The sequence below is a fragment of the Cloeon dipterum genome, chromosome 4, assembly GCF_949628265.1.
Source record: "Cloeon dipterum chromosome 4, ieCloDipt1.1, whole genome shotgun sequence".
Taxonomy (NCBI): domain Eukaryota; kingdom Metazoa; phylum Arthropoda; class Insecta; order Ephemeroptera; family Baetidae; genus Cloeon; species Cloeon dipterum.
The window spans coordinates 34871795-34890770 of record NC_088789.1 but is presented as its reverse complement, the minus strand read 5'-3'; the positions used below and the strand labels follow the sequence as shown (position 1 = coordinate 34890770).

Here is an 18976-nt window from a genome sequence, read left to right as displayed (position 1 = left end):
TTTTTCCCGCCAAAACTATACGAATGCGAGAAGTGCGCATGCGTCAGAGCTGGCTGGATCTGAAAAAAGTCATTTGTACAGGCGGTCTCCCTTCCCCAACTAGCTCTGACGCATGCGCAGTTCTCGCATTCATATAGTTTTGGCGGGAAAAAAAGTTCGCACGTTGCGCTGCACTTTTTGGCCGGAAAAACATCACCTGAACCTAATTCGACCCTCAGGAATCGATTGGTGGGCCCAAAAATTCGTTAAAGACGGTCTTTAATAAAAATACGGGAAGCCATTTTCAATTTCCATCTTAAAGTCATGTAAAATGTTATAATAATGTTCAAAATACCTCTCAAATGAGTTTCCGAAATTTCCAAAATGGCGGACTTAACAGATCCTTTAAGAATTTCAAAAAAAAACAGGGTTTAAAAGTAATAAAAGACGCAAATTCTAGACGATATTTATTAATTCACAAGAATTTATTCACATAGCTTTTCGCAGCGTCGGAAAACTTAAGACTAAAAATGTGTGCCGGTCGGTCACTGTCTGGCCAACTGAGAATGTATGAATGAAAAGAATACACGTACGTACACAGCAATTATATGTATATGCTTGGTTCAAGTAAAATTATAACAGCATTTTTGGTTGGTGTTGTTCTCATCCGAGGCAACGTGTAAACCGTAGGTCCCGAGTGAGAGGAAGGAAAAAAACTAAATTCAAGATAAAACACGCGCTCGCAAACAAATCCCGCCAGCGTCAGTGAACTTCAGTAGTCGTGCTTGCTCCTGTGCTGCTTCGCCGCCCGCGAAGATCCGCCCGAGCCGTGGTGGTCGCGTTTCTTTCCGCGCTCATGGCTGAAATATCGATAAAATTGAATAAAAATCTTGGAAACTTAATGTTAAGGTTCATTTTGGTGCAGAAAATTATTTTTTAAATTAAATTCATAGGGATGTCATCGATAAAGTCTGCGCAAATATGGCCGCCGTAAGTGTCTTAACGGATATTTCCAAAAATTTTGGTTCAAACCACACAGGAAACCGAAATAAAGCCATTTAGACGCTTCAAGCCGCCATTTTTATGCGCAGATGATGAAAAAACAATTTTAAACGAACGATAATAAAGAAATAAAAGTAAAAATCAAACCTTGTGCGAGGTAGGGAAGTGGTAGGGCTCTTTGGAGGTCTCACTCTTTGAGAGGAAGTGCTTGAAAATTAAAATCAAACGATTTTAAAGAAAAGGCGGTTTGTTTAAATGTTTAAATGGCTACCTGGGTGGCGGAGGAAGCGCCAGCTGCTGCCTGTTTGTGTCTTCGGTCACGTCCTCGATGGTGACGCCACCGTAGTGCGCGATCCGCCGCTGCTGCTGCTGCTGCCCTCCGACGGCGCTGCGACGAGACCCGTAACCCCGCGTCGCCGTCTCCCACTCGTGATTGAATTCTTCCGTCTCGTCTGAAAGTTTATTCACAGGTTAAATAATGACGTCTGAGGCTTTTGAATTTCGGCGGGAAACAGGTTAGAGAGGTTTTGAGCCTTAAAGGATCAATTTTGAGAGGAATTTTGTTGAATTAAAAAAATGTATTACCAATAATTTGCGCTGTCTTAAAGGATTTACGAAAAAAAAATAAAAAGTGATTGACATTATTAAATAACTAGATTATTGAATTTTAAGGGGATATTTAAAAAAATGGCGGGAAAAATATACATTTCCTTTAAAGGACCAGACCTCTTCCATTTTTTTTATCAAAATTATTGATCCGATTAAAGAATAATGAAATTCTCAGATATAAACCGTCAAAAATTCAAATTTTGAGAAGATATTCAGATGGTCTGATCCTTTAAAGTCTCCATATTTTTTGCTTATTTACATTTTCGGCCAAAATCAATTTTAATTTCACGAGATACTTGATTTAAGAGCGAAAAATAGGTTTCCAAAATTAAAAAAAATATCATGCCTCTTTAAGACTTGAAATAAAGGAATAATTAAAGGACCTGTGTTTAACATTGACCAAAATGGCTGTTTAAACGGTTTCTAATCGATATAAATTAGATTTTAATATATTTAGCCGATTTAAAAGGGATTCCAAAGGAAATATAACAAAATAATAAATAATATTTTTGTTTTTAGCCCTTTTTTTGAATAATTTCTAGCAAATTCTAGATCATTCTTTCCTTCAAAGCACTCTATTTCGTAATCTCACGCAGGCCTCTAATAGTAAACAATTAAAAAATAACCACAGAGGTTTAAATAAATCTAATAATTGGTTTAAAATTAAAAAAACCAACCGTCGGAGAGATTAACCAGCTGGACGTTTTCCTCAAACTGTCCGGTGCGTGTGTCCTGGCTTTTTTCGACGATGTGTGCTCTCGGACCGAGGTGGTGTCCGACGGCCATCTTCTTGACGCCCGACTTGGAGTCCTGCACCGTCCTGGTGGTCTCGCGGACCCCGCCGGGCGCTGCTTTGGTGGTCGACGTCGCTCGGTACACTTGCGGCCGGCCGTCCGGGCCCATGGTCATCGACGTGACGGACGACGAGCTGAACGACAGGCCCTGCAGAGACAAAACAAAAATCAGGTCAGGCTTTCAGGCGGGTCAGGGGGCAGGTACGTTGGCGGCGGGCGGCGGCGGCGCCATGAAGGGGTCCAGGCCCCGGGGACGGGGCATCAGCGGCATCATGCCGGGCGCCAGCAGCCCCATCGGCATGCCCATGCCCATGCCCATGCCGCCCATCACGTTGCCAAACGTCTCCGACATCACCGAATTCATCATCACGCTCATCTGGTTCATGGCCCGAGCGTGGAAACTGCGAAAAGGAAGCGATTTCAGGCTTCTAGAAGCTTCTGGAACGGAATTCGTCTCACCCCATGAGCGGGTCGTCCTCCAGGTCGTCGCCCGGAAACGCGCCGAACATTCTAGCACCTCGAATAACGCTCAATTATCCGTATTTTTCCCTTTTCCGTCGCGAACTGGCACGTCAAATTTGGAATGGACGAGTTTTGTTGTCTCCAGCCAGCCGTCACTCCTTTCTCTCCCTTGGACGGAATCAGGGGAGTGAGCACCAGAGTCAAAATTCTTTAAAGAACTTACTGAATTTTTCAAAGTTTTGAGCTTAAAATGGCATAAAAATCTTGTAATATTGAATTTAAATAATATTTAACCCTTACATTATGATGAATTGTTCCAAAAATACCCAATGAAATCAAAATACTTTAATCTCCGTTCCTTACTCCCCTAAAAGCGCCTAGCAGCTCTTACCAAAATAGTTCTCCCCATCCGCGAGGAGGGCAGCACCAACCGCATAACACTGCAGCCGGCTAACACGATCGCTGATTGGTGTGAACTCTGCTCTGATTGGCTGATATCTGCAGAACGACGCAAAGCAACCAAAACAAACTCTATGCATCGGCTGTTTCGACCGAAAAGATGCCGAAAGTAAAGACAAAGCCTGTGAAATTGAGCGAGCGGCTGGCGGGCGGCGCCGCGGCGGCCTCGACCTCGCGCAGGAGCTCAGGTAAGGCGTGTCCCTCTTCATTTTTCCGCCAAAACTGACTCCTTTGGTGCAGCCACAAAGGCGGACGAGCAGTGTCCGGCCGGGATGCAAGAATTCCTCGACGACTCCGAGTTCTACGTGTCGGTCAAGGTGGACGAAGGGACCGTGAAAGGGGCGCTGCACCCGCTCGGCACGTTCCAACTGCGGCTGGTCGAGCCGCTGGACGCCGACCTGCTGGAAAAGGTGCCGGAACTGTGGCTCTACGTCAGCGCCATTCCCGGCCGCAGCATCGTGTACGCCGAGTGGCTCGAGGAAAAGGTCAAGCAGGCCGTGTTTTACAGGGTTGATGAGGAATCTGACCTTACTTTCTTGGCTGGTGAGTTTTTGCGGAGGAGTTACAGTAGGTGTCCACTTGGTCCAATGAGATTTAGTCAGGAATAACAACAATGCAATCTGTGTTTTAGACAATTTTATTTTATTTAGAGGTGGGCAGGATCTGTAATAGTACCAATCTGATAGAAATTATAAAGATCTGTGCATTTACGTATATATAGTGAGCAAACATAAATTTAGTCTATTCAATAATGGCTCCCATTTGTAATTGAACCATTTTTTAATCAGATGAGAAGCCAGGGAAGATTGTGTGCTTCACCCTGACGGGAGAGAAGACCGATTTGTCTGTCCTGAGCGTGAAGGTGAGCGTGCTCGACTCGTTCGTGAGCAGCGATGACCCTTCGAGCGTGGGCCAGGGCAGCAGCAGCGTCCGCCACCTCGTCGGACACTTCTTTGACCTCGAAATGCCGCAGATTGCCTTTCACAAGGCCGGCAAGGAGTCGATGCGCAACATCCACCTCCTCTACGACAGCATCAAGCAGCACCACGCCCAACAGCACCTTCCGCAGACTCAGGTAGAGCTGAAAAGATTTCCGACATCAAAATTTTGTGTAAAAATATCGGCAAAGTTGCAAATTTGGACGAAAAACCGGAGCAATCGATGCGTTTTGTCGCGGAGAAGTGTAATTTTCAGTCAAAAACCGAATCTGGCTCGAAGGTGAATTTTTAAAAAATATAATAATGCAGATTTTTCGGGCGTTGGGGGCGGTGGAGGTTGGCGGGGGCGGCTTAAGGGTCTAAAAGACGAGTAATTTTACGGGGAGTCTGAAAAATTTTGGTTTTCCACTCTACGACCCATAGCAGCCTAGTTATTATTTTTTTAAGTCTGAAAAACGTGATTTGTGACATTTCAAACTTTTATTTTTGAGGCCCAGGCGGGGCCCTATGGGCCCGACGGTGCTGATTTTAGTACCAGTCGATGCCCCTTAGTAAGGCGCGTCTTTTAGTGCGCAGTTTTTCAAAATCGTACCATTTTTCGAATTTTTACAATTTTTTTTCAGTTAAAATTTTGAAAAAGTCGAAAAATTGGTTTTAATTTCATTAAAATTCGGCCGTTTGTCCGATCGTCAACCACGACCCCTCATTGGACAGATCTTGGACGGGGCTTCAATCGAGCATGCCATAACGACCTTTTTCAGGGTACCCCGACCTGAGATCCGCTCCGAGGCTAGTTTTTAACGCGTTTTCAGTACTTTTGAGCACTTTAAGCGATACTCGGTACTTCTTCCGAACAATAGATACAAAATAATTTAATTTCAGGTTCAACACCCGCTGCTGCAGGTGAGTTTGCGCCCTTACCAGATGCAGTCGGTGCGTTGGATGCTGTTGCGTGAGGGGCTTTCCTCGTCCGACGAGGCCTCTCAGGAGCTGCATCCGCTCTTCCGTGAATTGGACCATCGGCTCTTCTTCAACCCCTATCTGGGCACCCTCGCCAGGGAGCGGCCGGTCGCCAAACCGCCCACGCCAGGCGGAATTCTTGCGGACGAGATGGGCCTCGGCAAAACGGTCGAGGTGCTCGCCTGCATCCTTGCTCACCCCTGTGCTCATCTGCAGGATCAAGACGATGCCCTGGAAATTCAGGTGAGTTAAAATGGATTTTTTACAGTGATTATTCATTCATTAAAATAGGACGTTGAGGAGGCTTTCATCCCTGTGAAGCCAGCGGAGCACCAAGAGCGAAAAGACTGTGAGAAATTTATGGTGAAAACCATCGATGGAGTCTTCATTAGGAAGCCGAAACGCACCCTTCCTAGCATGGAAGACGAGGAACTCACCAAAGATGACGAAAGTAGTCAAAGTTCGGTGAGAAAATATGATTTTAATCTAAATTCAGTTCAATTTAAAGGACCCTGAGATCAGGGTAGCATTAAAATCCTTCAAAATAACATTCTGTATAGCCTCACTTTGATTATACACCTTAAAGAACACACCAACGCCAACTGCGCATGCATTCTACCCGCCAAAAACTAATGCGCGTTAACGAATTCCTTTAATTCTGCTTCCAGAGTGGCCGGAAGCGGTCGTTGGAGGGAGAGGAAGAAGACGACGAATCACCAGACCGGAAACGAGTGCGTTTCAGCCCAAAAGTGTCCTTCATCCCCTCGAAAAAGTTCGTCAAGGACGCGAGTACGGACAAAGAGCCGAGCCGGTCCATAATCAAACCTTTCGAGAAGCCTGAAAACCTTCCCCTCACAGACAAAGAGGTGTTATTTTATTTATGTATGAATTTTTTAACCAATCAAACCTGAAGGTGAAAGCCCTGACGAGCATATCACGGAGGAAAGCGCGAGAGGAGGCGTACCTGAAGAGCTTGGCCGAGTTCTCGGGTGTCAAGCACCTGCAGAGGAAGAGCAGAGGCGCCGGTCTCTTCGACTCTACTGAAATAGAGCGAAAGTCCATGTTTGAGTGCGTCTGCGGCGTCGTCGCTGACGCCGCCCTTGACGACAACTCTGAAACAAAGGTAATGCCCTGAAACACCTTGAAATTTACCCGCCGAACGTAATATTTTGTGTTGAAAGGTGAAGTGTGCCGAGTGTGGACTTGTGCAGCACAGGAAGTGCGTCAGGTTCGTTGGTGACGCCTCACTGTACCACTGTCCCCACTGCAACGTCCGTCGGCCGCTCCTGAAGGTCAAGACAACCCTGATCGTGGCGCCCGACGCCATTAGTCAGCAGTGGATGCACGAACTCGAGAAACTCGTCTCCAAGGACTCTCTCAAGGTCAAGTTCTACAAGTGAGTGAAATTTTTCGTATTTTTTGGTCTTCGTATGGTCCACCCTGATCTCAGGGTCCTTTTATTTTATTAAAATTTATCGATTTTTAGATAAAATTCTTGTTTAATGAAAGATTTCGTTGGTTGTCTCATATTTGACTAGATTTACAAAGGTATCCTGATCTCAGGGTCCTCATTTAATCTAAATTTTGTTGAAAATCATCAACGTAACGATAAAGCATGTGTTAATTTTATTATTTCAATGTTTTCTCGTGTGACAGGGATATTAATGGTACCCTGAGTTCAGGTGATGATATTTCACACATTAAATAATGATTTTCTCTAATAAATCTTATGTCAAATGCAAAATTATGAACCTTTCAGTGGAGTGTACATGGATGGGTACCATCAGCCGAGTTCCCTGGCCAAATACGACGTGTTGGTGACCTCGTACGAGGTGTTGAACAAAGAGTTAGACTACGTCGACCTGCCACACTGCAACGCGGCCGGCGGTAGGCGTTTCCGCAACGCCAAGCGCTACTCGGCGCTGCCGTCGCCGCTCGTCTGCGTTCACTGGTGGCGAGTGTGCCTCGACGAAGCCCAGATGGTCGAGTGCACCACCACCAAATCGGCCGAGATGGCCCTCAGACTCACCGCCGTCCACCGCTGGTGCATCACTGGCACCCCTGTCCAGCACTCCCTTCAAGGTTAGTGCCATTTCTGTTGTAAAAATTTGCATTCAGAGCATGCGCAGTACACGTAAGTGCATTTAAAACCTGCGCAGTGGCCTTACCTGAGTCATCCTTACCTTGATCCTTCCAAAAAGCGATTCTGCGCATGCTCAAAAGTCCTCTCAGACTACTGCGCAGCCCTACCCTGACATTGCCACCCTTCTTTTAAATCTATTCGGCCTAGTTCTACCTGTGCAGTGGCTTTACGGAAGTAAAACTCCCTCTAATAATTCACAAAAGTCACTCTGCGCATGCTCAAAATGTCCTTCTTACCACTGCGCTGCCCTACCCTGAAAATACCATCCCTCTTTCAGATCTATTCGGCCTGGTTCTCTTCCTTGGCGTGGACCCGTACTGCGTGGACAAGTGGTGGCAGGTGCTGGTGCAAGGTCCCTTCCTTGCCGGCGACCCTGAGCCGCTGTGCCGACTGATCTGCCCGCTGATGTGGCGCACCCTGAAGGTGGACGTGCTCGAGCAGATCCAGCTGCCGCCGCAGACCGAGCAGGTGCATTGGGTCAACTTCTCGCCTGTCGAGGAGCACTTTTACCGCCGGCAGCACGTCGAGTGCGCCAACGCGGTGTTGGAGCGGCTCGCGCAGCACTCCACCCTGGAGGTTCGTCTGCAGACCCTGGACAAGGAGGCGCTGGACAAGCTCCTACGGCCGCTGCTGCACCTGCGGCAGGCGTGCTGCCACCCGCAGGCCGTCACCGGACGCAGCTCCATTGCCACGAATAAAAACGTCAATCGGACCATCACCATGAAGGAGCTGCTCACCAACCTGATCAACAGGGCCAGGTCCGAGTGTGAGGAGTCGCTCCGTGTCATCATCTCCTCGCTCAATGGTAAGATAGTTAGCTTGAAATACCTGATCAGGGTATATTTCATGATTTTCAAAGCGTTTTGTCACAAATTCTATTAATTTTATGGGCTTCCCTGATCTCAGGGTCTCCTCATTTGATCCTAATTTAGTTTAAAATAAATAATTACTATCATAGCTTGTATAATTTAAAGATGTCGTTGATTTTCTCTTATTGAACAAATATTTTAATTGTACCCTGATCTCAGGGTTCTCTCATTCGATCTATATGTATTTAAAAATCAACATTTCAATGATAAAGCTAAATTTAATTGTTAATATCGATGATTTTAACTCATTTTACAGGGAATATAAGGGTACCCTGAACTCAGGGTAAAATCTTTTAAACTTTTATCGATGATTTTTTAAGAGAATCTGTCTATTTTTAACTCCCTTAAGCTTTTATCCTTCATTTTGAAAACAACCTTTCGACCGATCTATCAAATTTCAGGTATCGCGGGCTTGGAACTGATCCAGGGTCACTGGAAACAGGCGGCACAGCACTACCGCGAAGTTTTGAGCCTCGTCGAGGAAAATAAAGAGCAAATCAAGTCTGACAAACTGCAGCGAATCCACACGCTGTGCAACCTTCAGGATGTGTTGGACGCCGAAAGGGACAACGTCGTCCGTACGGAAAGCGAACGCGACCTGGCCACCGACGCCAAGTCTTTGGAGACTGAGTACCTCGCTAAATTCATCACCCTGGTAACTAATCTCTTAAAGGATTAATAATTAACGGTACAAACATTTGGTCAGGTGGAGAACGCGAAGCAGGCCCTGGAGCCGCTTTCGGCCAAGGTGGGCCAGCTGGAGGAAGGACTGGAGCTGGACGAGGCCTGGTGGAGTTCTGTTTTGACCCTGGTTGCCTCGCTTGATGAAGAGGAAGAGGTAGTCGAGCGCGTCCGACAGGCAATCGAAGGCGTGTCCAAAAAGACACCGAAGGACCTGAAGAAAAAAATTCAGCAGTAAGTAATTATTTATTTGATTCATATTGCATTGCCTACAAAGGTTTGCAGTTTACCCTGATTTCAGGGTAAATTTTTAAAAGTGCCCTTATTACCCGTTCTCTTGATTCAGGTTCAAAAATCTAGTTACCATGGAAGCAACTCTCCTGAAAACCACCGAGGCGATGGTGGACGAGCACAAACGTGTGTTGGCTGAGATGCACAGGTTGCAGGTGCAGGATCCGCAGGTGCTGGTCAACGAGGCCGTCGATTGCCACTTGCGCACCATCGTCTCCGAGCAAGCCAAGAGCAAATCCAGGTGCTCCCTCTGCAAAGTGAGCGACAAGTTCAAGGACTACGAGAAGGTTCTCTTCCGCGAGGTGACCACCAAGGACAATTACGAGCATCTCGAGCTCGACGACGTCCGCATTTTTGGACAGCTGCAGACCATCGTCTGGGCCGCCGGAGACACGGAACGAGTGCTCAAAAGTAGGTGTCTGTAATGCGATTTTTTTCAGGTTTACCCTGAGTAAGGGTATTTTATTAATTTAAACAGCTAAATGTTAATATTTCAATCAAGGAAAATCAAATACCCTACTTACCTTAACCTTTTCTTAGGGTTTACCCTGATATCAGGGTAATAATTTTTTTCCTCGTTTTCAGCACTGCTGAGCTATGCCAAGCTGAAGAACGCTGATGAGGCCTGGCTGAAAGATGGTGCAACTCACCTGAAAGTCATCGAGGCCAAGAAAAAGGAGTTCAAGGTCAGTTAAAAATTTTATTTAAGCCTCAAATGAAACCAAATTATATAAAAAATCCCATTTTGAGGCTCCCTAATATTAATATGAGAGGTCCTTTAAAGGCACCCTGACATCCGCCATTTTTAAAATTATCTATGGCCCAAATTTGGCTTGAAAGTAGAGCGTATTCAAGAAAGGTTTTTCTGTTCCTGTCCTGACCTGTTCCGGGAAAAAATTTCCTGTCCTGTCCTGTTCCTGTTCCAAAATTGGATTTCCGGTCCTGTCCTGTTCCTGTTTTTTCCTGTTTTTTTTCTTAAATTTAATTCAAATTTACAAAATGGTCTTCTAATTCTTCCATATTAATATTTATACCTGTTTTTTGTTTGTTTTTAATTATTTGAAACTTCCATTTGACAGATTTTCTAAGTGTTTAAATTTTGATAGAGTATATAATTTCTAATTCATCTAATTCCCCTTTATGAACAAAACGGAAAAAATGATATGCACCCCGCACAGAATTTAGTATTCAAAAAGTGCTTAAAATGAAAAAGAATTGCAGAAAAACCTAAAAAATGTTATTTTTTGATACAGGTGATTGTTTCCGTAAAACGCTTGTTTTTTCGAACACCACTGACTATAATTAAAGAGTTGTGCATTTTAATTAAAGCTTTAGAGCAAAATTGTAAACGTCGTGGATAATTTTTAGGCTTTTTTGGAAAAATATTTATAGTTACATGAAAGAAAGTAAACATTGTAAGGCAGTATCAAAATGTAAAGTAATGCGCTGTCTATAAATGAGGTATATTTGATACAAAATAGACCAAGAATGGAATTGTTTTGAAACAAAATTCTTGTCTTGTCCTGTTCCTGAAAAATATTTTCCTGTCCTTCCGGAATTCCAGGAAAAAGCAGGAATTCTTGTTTCCTGTTTCAATTTCCTGTCTTGGATTACGCTCTACTTGAAACATCAAATGGATTCTAATTTATCTCTATCTTTGTATTACTTTACTTGTAATTTTACCAATTTAAAATCCAAGATGGCGGCTGAAATTGACACTAAATTTAAAAATGGCAGAGCCTGCGGTTTCTGTGGAGCCAAATCAACGACTACGTGTCGGCGGTGGACGAGCTGAACATGTGCAAACTGCGCTTCCGGGTGCGCATGGAGAACGAGCCGGTGGTGAAGCAGCAGGCGCGCAAGAAGGGCGCCAACCTGAGCAGCAACCTGCAGAACAGGGTCGAGCACATCCACGTGATCGAGCCGCACGAGGTGGAGCCGCAGGTGCTGCGACTCACCCTGGAGCGCAGCGAGGGCGAACGCGGTCTGCGCAGGCGCAAGGGCCAGCTGCACTACCTCCTCAACCTCGAGCAGAACGACATCGCCTCCGACGGCGCCGACAACCCTGAGACTTGCCCCATCTGCGCTAGAACACTCGGAAAACAGGTTAGTGATTCGAATGAATACAAATCAAGACCTCGGATCCGCCATATTGGATTAAAAATAGCTTCAAAATCTATTAATTGAATGAGTTAATTGAATTTGAAGCAAATCGTCCTGAAAAATTATAATTTCTATAAAAATTCCGCTTCAATAAATGGCGAACCATTACAAATTGATGATTTTTTCAGTGGACAGTCCTGGTTTGCGGACACTGCTTCTGCGTCGAGTGTTTGGAGGAGGTGAAGCGGCGGCGGGCGAACAAACGGAGCGTCGGGTGCGCCGTGTGCCGCGAGGAGACGGCGCTCGGCGAGGTTTCCTACGTCAACACGCTGATGCAACCTGAGCTGGAGGCGCGCAAGCAGAGCCAGGTCGACGCAGAGCCGCAGCCGACCAGCCTGGCCGACCTCAAGAAGCTGGGCTACTCGGCAAAGGCCGGCGCCGTCGTCCGCGCCGCCAAGGCCATCCTCAACGCCAACCCTGCAGACAAAATCCTCATTTTTTCCGCCGTGAGTGTCGAAATTTAATTATTTTTTACGATTAACTAGAGCAAAAGGGTTCGGTTGGGGGAATTAAATGAGAAGGATATTGAAATTATGTGTTATGTTGCAGTGGACCAGCATGCTGGACGTGCTGCAGAGGGCGTTGACCGAAAACAACATTTCCTGCGCTCAGGTCGGCTCCGGAAAGAAGTTCCAGGAGGCTATCGACCTCTTCAAGGTACTTTATACAAGTTTATTCAAGGATTAATAACAATATCATTTCGGTTGGCATTCCAATCATATTTCGGGACTCTAAAAAAATCATATTTTGCCGTTTAAGAGATAAAAAATCGAATTTTAAGAAACAATTCCGGCACCGACATCTAGACTTGGTGAAAAATCGAATAAAAAAATATCCGGAAACAAAAGTAAATATCCCAGCTAGACGAATCAAACTAAAAATTCCATCATTTTCCTGAAATGCAGACCTTAAACCTGAGGTCAGGGTCGATTTTTCCTACCTGTCAGGCCGGAATTTCCCCTCTCTGGGATTTCGATCCTTTCCAAAACTGAAAATGCTGTTGTACCGTTCGTTCAGGACGCGCAGAAGAAGGTGACGGTGCTGCTGCTTCCCGTCGCTCGGGGTTCCAAGGGTCTGAACCTGACGGAGGCGCGGCACGTCTTCCTCATCGAGCCGATCCTGAACCCTGCGAGCGAGCTGCAGGCCTTGGGACGCGTCCACCGCATCGGCCAGGACAAGTAAGTCGAAATTTTTCTTCCCACTGTGGACCCTGGCTCAAGGTAGAGATTGTTTTGTGCTTCAGGGAGACCGAGGTGCACCGCTTCCTGGTGAGAGGCACGGTGGAAGAGCGTCTGCACGCCGTCCTGAGCCACGCCAAGGGCCAGGAGGAGCCGCTGACCCTGAGGGACCTGTACGACATGTTCGCCTCCAAAAACTCAGCAAACCCTGCCGCCGAAACAGAACCTGAGGAGCAAGACCAGCTCAACTGAGAGAAGACTCTACCTGAAGCATTTAATTATTTTCCTGTCTTTGAGATGAGACTATTGTGATGTGTTTTTTTTAAATATATGCTCATTAAAGTACTAATAAAAATCCAAAATATTGTTTTTTAATAATTATAATTTGAACATAATTACACCCTTACATTCTACAAAGAATAAACACACATATTTTTTTATTTACAGTGCAATACAAAGCTCTGATATAACAATCAAATCATTGTCAGTATCGCTCAACACACAGTTTTTCCACTAGTTCAAAATGTCCTAATTCTTCAGCGTAGTTCAGAGCAGTTTTGCCCGCTCGGTTTGGTTTGCTGATGTCCACATTGTTGTCCACCAAAAGTTCTACGACCTCCGACATATTTCTACAGCATGCAAGCAAAAGAGCGGTCAAACCAAGCTCATTGCTTTTGTTCAAATCGACTTAGATTTCGTCTTCAACGAGCCAACGATTCACTTTGGTTAAGCCGCGAATGACTGCCAGGTGCAAATAGGTGCTTCCGTTTTTAGTGATTTTCTTCAGAAACGTTTGGTTGTGAAGGAATTGGACCGTTTCGACGTCTTTCAGGGCGGTGCATCCATCGCAGTGTAGTAAATTGACATCAGCGCCTTTCACGAGAAGCTTTTGAATTGATTTATTGCACGTCATCTGCCAGGTTCAGCGCTTTCCATTCGATTTGTAATTTTGAAACTGCATCAACGCCGTGGTCTAGCAGGGTTTGCAATAATTCTGGGTTATACCTTTCAGCATAGTGCAGAGCTGAACATCCATCTTGTGTTTTTAAATTCACATCAGCGCCATAGTCTAGCAGTTTTTGACTCAGCTCTGGATTATACCTTACAGCAAAGTGCAGAGCTGTCCTTCCGTCTTTGTCTTTTGAATTAACATCAGCACCGTGGTCTAGCAGCTTAGGAACCAGTTCTGGATTATATAATGCGGCTAAGTGCAGAGCTGTCCAGCCGTTAATTATTTTTAAATTAACATCAGCACCATTGTCCATCAGCTTTTGACTCAGTTCTGGATCATATCTCGCATCAGAGTGCCGAGCTGAACACCAAAATATATCTTTGGTATTCCCATCAGCACTGTGATCAATCAAATTTTGACTCTCTTCTGGATTGTGCCTTGCAGAGAAGATTGGGGGAAAGGATCCGACTTGTTGTATTAAATTTACATCAGCACCATGCTCTAGCAAGTTTTGAACCAGATCTGGATTGGGCACCGAAGCAAAGTGCAGAGCTGTCCATCCATCTTTTTCTCTTAAATTCACATCAGAGCCGTGATCGACCAACTGTTGAACCAGTTCTGGATGAAATAATGCAGCATAGTGCAGAGGGGTCCACTCATCTTGTCCTCTTAAATCCACTTCAGCTCCATGGGTTATTAGCTTTTGACAAAGTTCTGGGTTATACCTTGCTGAAAAATGCAGAGCTGTCCATCCATTATTGTTTTTTAAATTGACATCAGCTCCATGTTCTAGCAGCTCTGAACAAAGATCTGGATTATACCTTGCAGCAAAGTGCAGAGCTGTCCATCCATTATTGTTTTTTAAATTGACATCAGCTCCATGTTCTAGCAGCGTTGGACAAAGATCTGGATTATACCTTGCAGCAAAATGGAGAGCCGTCCATCCAGCTCGTTCTTTTAAATTCACATCAGCACCGTGTTCCAGAAGCGTTTGAAATATTTGTGGATTAAACCTGGCAGCAAAATGCAGAGGAGTCCATCCATCTTGGTCTATTGAATTTACATCAGCACCATGGTCCAGCAGCTTTTGACACAGTTCTGGTTTATACCTAGCAGCAAAGTGCAGAGGAGTCCATCCATCATCATTTTTTAAGTTCACATCTGCCCCGAAATCGACTAACTTTTCCAAAATTTCAGGATAGTCTTCAAATACTGCAATTTGTAGAGCAGTATATCCTAAAAACCTGGTTTTAGCGTTTACGTTAGCATTATTTTTCAACAGTACTTCCAACAAATCTCGATTTCTATTAACTGTGGCGAAGATAACGCATGTCAAACCATGATCGTTCTTTGAATTTACGTCCCCGCCACAGTCAATCAATTTTTGCGTTAATCCTGTAAAGTTTTTGTATGCTGTGAGGTGCAGGGCGGTCTCTTTCCTATTAGTTTTTGATTCGATATCAGCACCATTGTCAAGCAGCTTTTGTACTAAATCTTGATTGTTTGTAAGAATGGCGTAATGCAATGCTGTCCATCCATTGTGATCCTTTAATTGAACATCAGCTCTTTGGCTAAGCAACTGTTGAACGATACCCAAATTTCCTTCTTTTGCGGCATAGTGTAGAGCTGTTTTGCCATCTTTATCTTGCCTATTGATGCTCAAATTCTTGGATTCAAGCAAATTTTTAACCTTATCCCAATTCTTTTGTTTACAGGCAAGTAAAAGCGAGACCTCACTGTTTCTTTCTTCGTACTTTACATTGAGTTTAGGTTTGCTTTTCTTATGTGTTAATCTAAACTTTCCTTTCCTCTCTGTTAATTGCAATGCCGTTTGTCCATATTCATCTCTCAGGGTTAAATCTCCACCTTGTTGAATCCATTGCTGCAGTGATTGTAAATCTCCAGGTTCTGACATTGAAAAATACACCGACGAATTGTAAGTGTCACTTTCGGATGGAAGAGAAATGCATTCATCTGCTCGTAGCAACAAGGATAATTTTTCTAGTCCTCTGGTGGCAGCTATTCCAGCAGCATTATACTTATGGACATCCCTGGCTTTTATATCGACTCCAACGTCTTCAACCAAAAACCTCGCGATTCTTATATCTCTCGTAGCAGCTCTTCCAAAATCATTTATGTTGCAATATTTTGCCATAATAATAAGAGATGTTTCTCCTTCTTTTGTCTTTCTTCTAGCAAGGTGTTTACTCCGTGAATGTAGTAGATTAATTGTTTCAATATTTTTGTCATGGAGACATGCAAAGTGTAATGCGTTCCAGCCGTCAATGTCCTCAGCATCGATGTCAGCACCTGCCTCGATGAACTTTGCAACGAGATCTGTATAACCGTATTTTGCAGCGTAATGAAGGACTGTTCTCCCCTTTTTATCCTTTTCATTGACTCCGCCTTTTAGCATCAAGAAGTGCTCATGATTTTCACGCTCGAATTGCGACCAGTATTTTATTTCTCTGTCAGGGATCAAAGATTTGATATCGATGTTTGGTAACTGTGCTAGCCATTCCAGAACGTCCCATTTTCTCATAATAACTGCCAAGTGCATAGGGTTTTTTCCGTCCTTCGTTGCAATATCAATCAAACCTGGGCACATTGATAGCAAATAGGTGGCTATTTCTTTTCGTCCGTACATCACAGCATATTGAAAAGGATTCCAAACATCCTGCAAACCATCGAGAACCAATGTAGATTCGTCTCGCTTGAATAAGCTGGGTTTTTCTTCCATAAGGACAATAGCAATGTCCAAATGATCAAATTCTGTGGCCACATTCAATGGATCATATTGGGTACTAGCATATAATATTTTTTGAGCTCCGTGTTTGAGCAGAACTCTCAAGCACTTGACACTTCCATATCTGCACGCCGTAAAGAGACTGTTTTCTTCTTCTTCAAATGCATCAACAGCACGTATTCCAATCTGGATGAGCATATCGAGAAGTATGTCAAAATCTTGTCGAATTGCTGCAAACCCTACTTTCTTCAGCCTTTCGCACGTTTCAGAAACAGTGGAGTAGCAGTCTACAATCAAATTTGGAAGATCCGAAAATTCCAATCTCAATTTTTCCAGGATGATAATCGCATTATTCACTTCAATTTTCCGCAGCAAATCAGGCAGAACTTTTTTCAATCCTGTCGTATCAACAACACCCATTTCCAGTAGTTGAATAGCGATTTCATCATTGCCAATTGCACTCATCAACAGTTCTGGGCTTTTTTCTATGCAAATTGAAGAATCAAGTTCTGCGTTAAACGAAATTCGGGGCTTAACCATTCTAAAAACCTGTCTTAGATTATCTTCAACAACCCTCTTCAAGAAAATAACAGGACCAATTGATTTGGCGACAGCTACTAGAGCCTCCGTGTGATTTCTCAGATCTTCTGTTTCCTCTTTTTCCTGAGTACAGTAAAATAAGTCCAAAAACTTCCTGCACTGCGCAGAAGTACCGTCTTGGAATAGCGCTGAATCCAGTGCTTGCGATGAATCAAATTCCTTCAAGAATTGCTTTGTGGCCAGGAATTCAGCAAAGGTCTGATGCAAAAACGTTACTTCTCCATCCAGAACAGTCGCGACACCGTAATCGTTCATCTTTTCCAAATCTTCCTTACTAATTCCGTGTCCAATCAGACTCTCATTCCTCAGGAAGCGTAAAGCAATCAGTTGAAGAAGATTCGAAGCCAATGCCATCTTTAGGTGGAAATTTGTCTTGTCTTCAATGTTGTATCCGTCCTTCACTAAGCAGAACTCAAGTTTCTTTTCAACAACCTTTGCGAAAATTTGATACAAATTTCCTTCGCTTTTGCTTGAGGCTATTAATGAAAGGTGCAACGGATTCTCCAGAATATCCTTCTCCTCAAAATCACCTATGAACTGTTTGCATTCTTCTTCATTCTTTCCCGCAACAACCTTCAAGAACTCGATTTGCTTATCTTCGTTCAGAGGTTCAACGCCTACAAATACATCGCAATTTATTCGTTCCTTGATTACTTCAGCTTCGTGAGGTCTCGTTGCGATAAACATGGGAACTTGCCTTTCTTTCAAAGCATGCAACAATGTGATAACGTTTTCTCTGAGAATAGGACAGATTTCATCGAATCCGTCAAAGAAAACCACAGCTCTTTTCTGTTCAATCCACAATTTGATATCGTCTGTGGAATGATGTGTTGCATGTGCAAGGAATTGAACTACTCTGGGAATTTTCAAAATGATTATCGAGTGTTTCTTCAGTGAGATATACAAAATTTTCAAGTCAGGGTTTGATTTCCCGAGCTGGTAATTGATTTCTTTAAGAACTGTCGTCTTTCCGGATCCGGCAACGGAACTCATGAGCCAAACTTGACCTTTTTCAAAGGATTTTTTCGCTTCTCCGACCATCTCATCAAATTCGATGGTATGGACCGTTGAATTTTCATTTCCCCTCAAACTAAAACTTAACCTGACGAAAGAGCGTGGCCAGTCAGGGAAGTCGAGGAGGTATTGCAGCGTTGAGTTGAGCAAAACATTGTTCTTCTTTGACTCGGTAATCAGTAAAGGATACAAAAGTTCTTGAAGACTTTTCCCTGTTTTGAGATCATCGCTTTTGAAGATGTCGATCAGCGTTTCTAAGAATCCTATAGAATATGTTTTTATTAAGAAACCATAACCGCAATTTTTGCATACACTTTAGTTACCTTTATCCTTTAATATCAGAACCAGCCAGCCACTATGATTCGTAGCAAATATGTCAAACTTTCTTTCTGGTAAATGCTAAGCAAAGAGCCAAATTAAAATAAACTTGGTCGTTCAAAATATGCGTATTGACTTACTACGTCATGTTCAAAGGTCTCTTGATTAATAAGAACAAATATTTTTGGTTTGCCGATCCACTTTGCGTTTTTCGGGCCGACAAAGCTGTGCAGAATATCTGTGATCGGAATCTTCTCTTGGCTGACAAGGATGCAAACTTCCTTCGCGTCGTTTTCACTCACTTCTCCAAACATGCAAGTTAAAATGCAGCTGACGTCGTGTTCTAACTCGGTACCTGAGAAATTAATGTGTCAAAGTAAGTTCCGAAATCAACTAAAATTGGGAAACTCACAAATTTTTAAATACGAGTCCAAAGAGAGTTTGTTCAGTTGAAACGATCTTGTCTCGAAGTCCAAGTTGCGAAGAGACTTAACCAGTTCTTGCATTTGTGCATCATGTTGCTCAAACAAAATGAACGCGTTTCGACCTCTAACGTTCTGTTCTTCCTCAGACGTCCATGAGAATGATTTGGAGTCCGTCGCTTTTATCCCTGGCTTCACCATTTTTCCATCAGTACTTGAATATGTCACTGGAGTAATCGGTGTCCTGAAAGTGAACCATTATAAATAAAAATTAATTTAAAAATACCATTACAAACTCCACCTTGAAACGAAGAATTCTCGGTCTTGAGTAAACATCTTTATTTCTGGCGTCTGACCCTGGGATTCTCCTGTTTTCATATTGGTCATGGCACGCGA

At 43.8% G+C, this 18976-nt stretch overlaps 3 protein-coding genes across 4 annotated transcripts; 1 reads left to right on the top strand and 2 right to left on the bottom strand.

The window, feature by feature from the left end:
* Positions 1 to 433: 433 nt before the first annotated feature.
* Mlf (myeloid leukemia factor) lies at positions 434 to 3017 on the bottom strand. Of its 2 annotated transcripts, XM_065487559.1 has the most exons (6): positions 2844 to 3016; positions 2590 to 2785; positions 2268 to 2532; positions 1253 to 1433; positions 1129 to 1188; positions 434 to 839 (listed from the first exon to the last, which is right to left on the bottom strand). In XM_065487559.1, exons 1-6 carry the CDS (start codon positions 2891 to 2893, stop codon positions 752 to 754), a joined length of 840 nt encoding a protein of 279 aa, XP_065343631.1. In that variant the 5' UTR covers positions 2894 to 3016; the 3' UTR covers positions 434 to 751. The 2 variants fall into 2 exon arrangements, with proteins under 2 accessions (XP_065343631.1, XP_065343632.1); XM_065487560.1 differs by lacking the exon at positions 1129 to 1188 and having other exon boundaries at positions 2844 to 3017.
* A 322-nt stretch (positions 3018 to 3339) lies between these two features.
* Positions 3340 to 12881, top strand: LOC135941816 (E3 ubiquitin-protein ligase SHPRH-like). Its single transcript, XM_065487556.1, has 19 exons — positions 3340 to 3493; positions 3546 to 3848; positions 4094 to 4380; positions 5126 to 5446; positions 5495 to 5668; positions 5872 to 6069; positions 6117 to 6326; positions 6385 to 6599; positions 6963 to 7285; positions 7624 to 8151; positions 8617 to 8870; positions 8922 to 9130; positions 9243 to 9598; positions 9773 to 9873; positions 10925 to 11293; positions 11479 to 11796; positions 11900 to 12007; positions 12368 to 12528; positions 12594 to 12881. The coding sequence occupies exons 1-19, from the start codon at positions 3406 to 3408 to the stop codon at positions 12778 to 12780; spliced, it is 4710 nt and encodes a 1569-aa protein (XP_065343628.1). The 5' UTR covers positions 3340 to 3405; the 3' UTR covers positions 12781 to 12881.
* Positions 12849 to 18079, bottom strand: LOC135941817 (serine/threonine-protein phosphatase 6 regulatory ankyrin repeat subunit B-like). Its single transcript, XM_065487557.1, has one exon. It carries the CDS (start codon positions 17865 to 17867, stop codon positions 13428 to 13430), a length of 4440 nt encoding a protein of 1479 aa, XP_065343629.1. The 5' UTR covers positions 17868 to 18079; the 3' UTR covers positions 12849 to 13427.
* Positions 18080 to 18976: the final 897 nt, after the last annotated feature.

Coding starts and splice junctions, on each gene's coding strand:
- Mlf (XM_065487559.1), bottom strand. CDS start 2,893: ATGTTCGGCGCGTTTCCGGGCGACGACCTGGAGGACGACCCGCTCATG. Junction 2,786..2,843: donor GAGGACGACCCGCTCATGGG/GTGAGACGAATT, acceptor TCCTTTTCGCAG/TTTCCACGCTCGGGCCATGA. Junction 2,533..2,589: donor CGCCGCCGCCCGCCGCCAAC/GTACCTGCCCCC, acceptor TTGTCTCTGCAG/GGCCTGTCGTTCAGCTCGTC.
- LOC135941816 (XM_065487556.1), top strand. CDS start 3,406: ATGCCGAAAGTAAAGACAAAGCCTGTGAAATTGAGCGAGCGGCTGGCG. Junction 9,131..9,242: donor CTGAAGAAAAAAATTCAGCA/GTAAGTAATTAT, acceptor CTCTTGATTCAG/GTTCAAAAATCTAGTTACCA. Junction 9,599..9,772: donor CACGGAACGAGTGCTCAAAA/GTAGGTGTCTGT, acceptor CCTCGTTTTCAG/CACTGCTGAGCTATGCCAAG.
- LOC135941817 (XM_065487557.1), bottom strand. CDS start 17,867: ATGGTCGGAGAAGCGAAAAAATCCTTTGAAAAAGGTCAAGTTTGGCTC.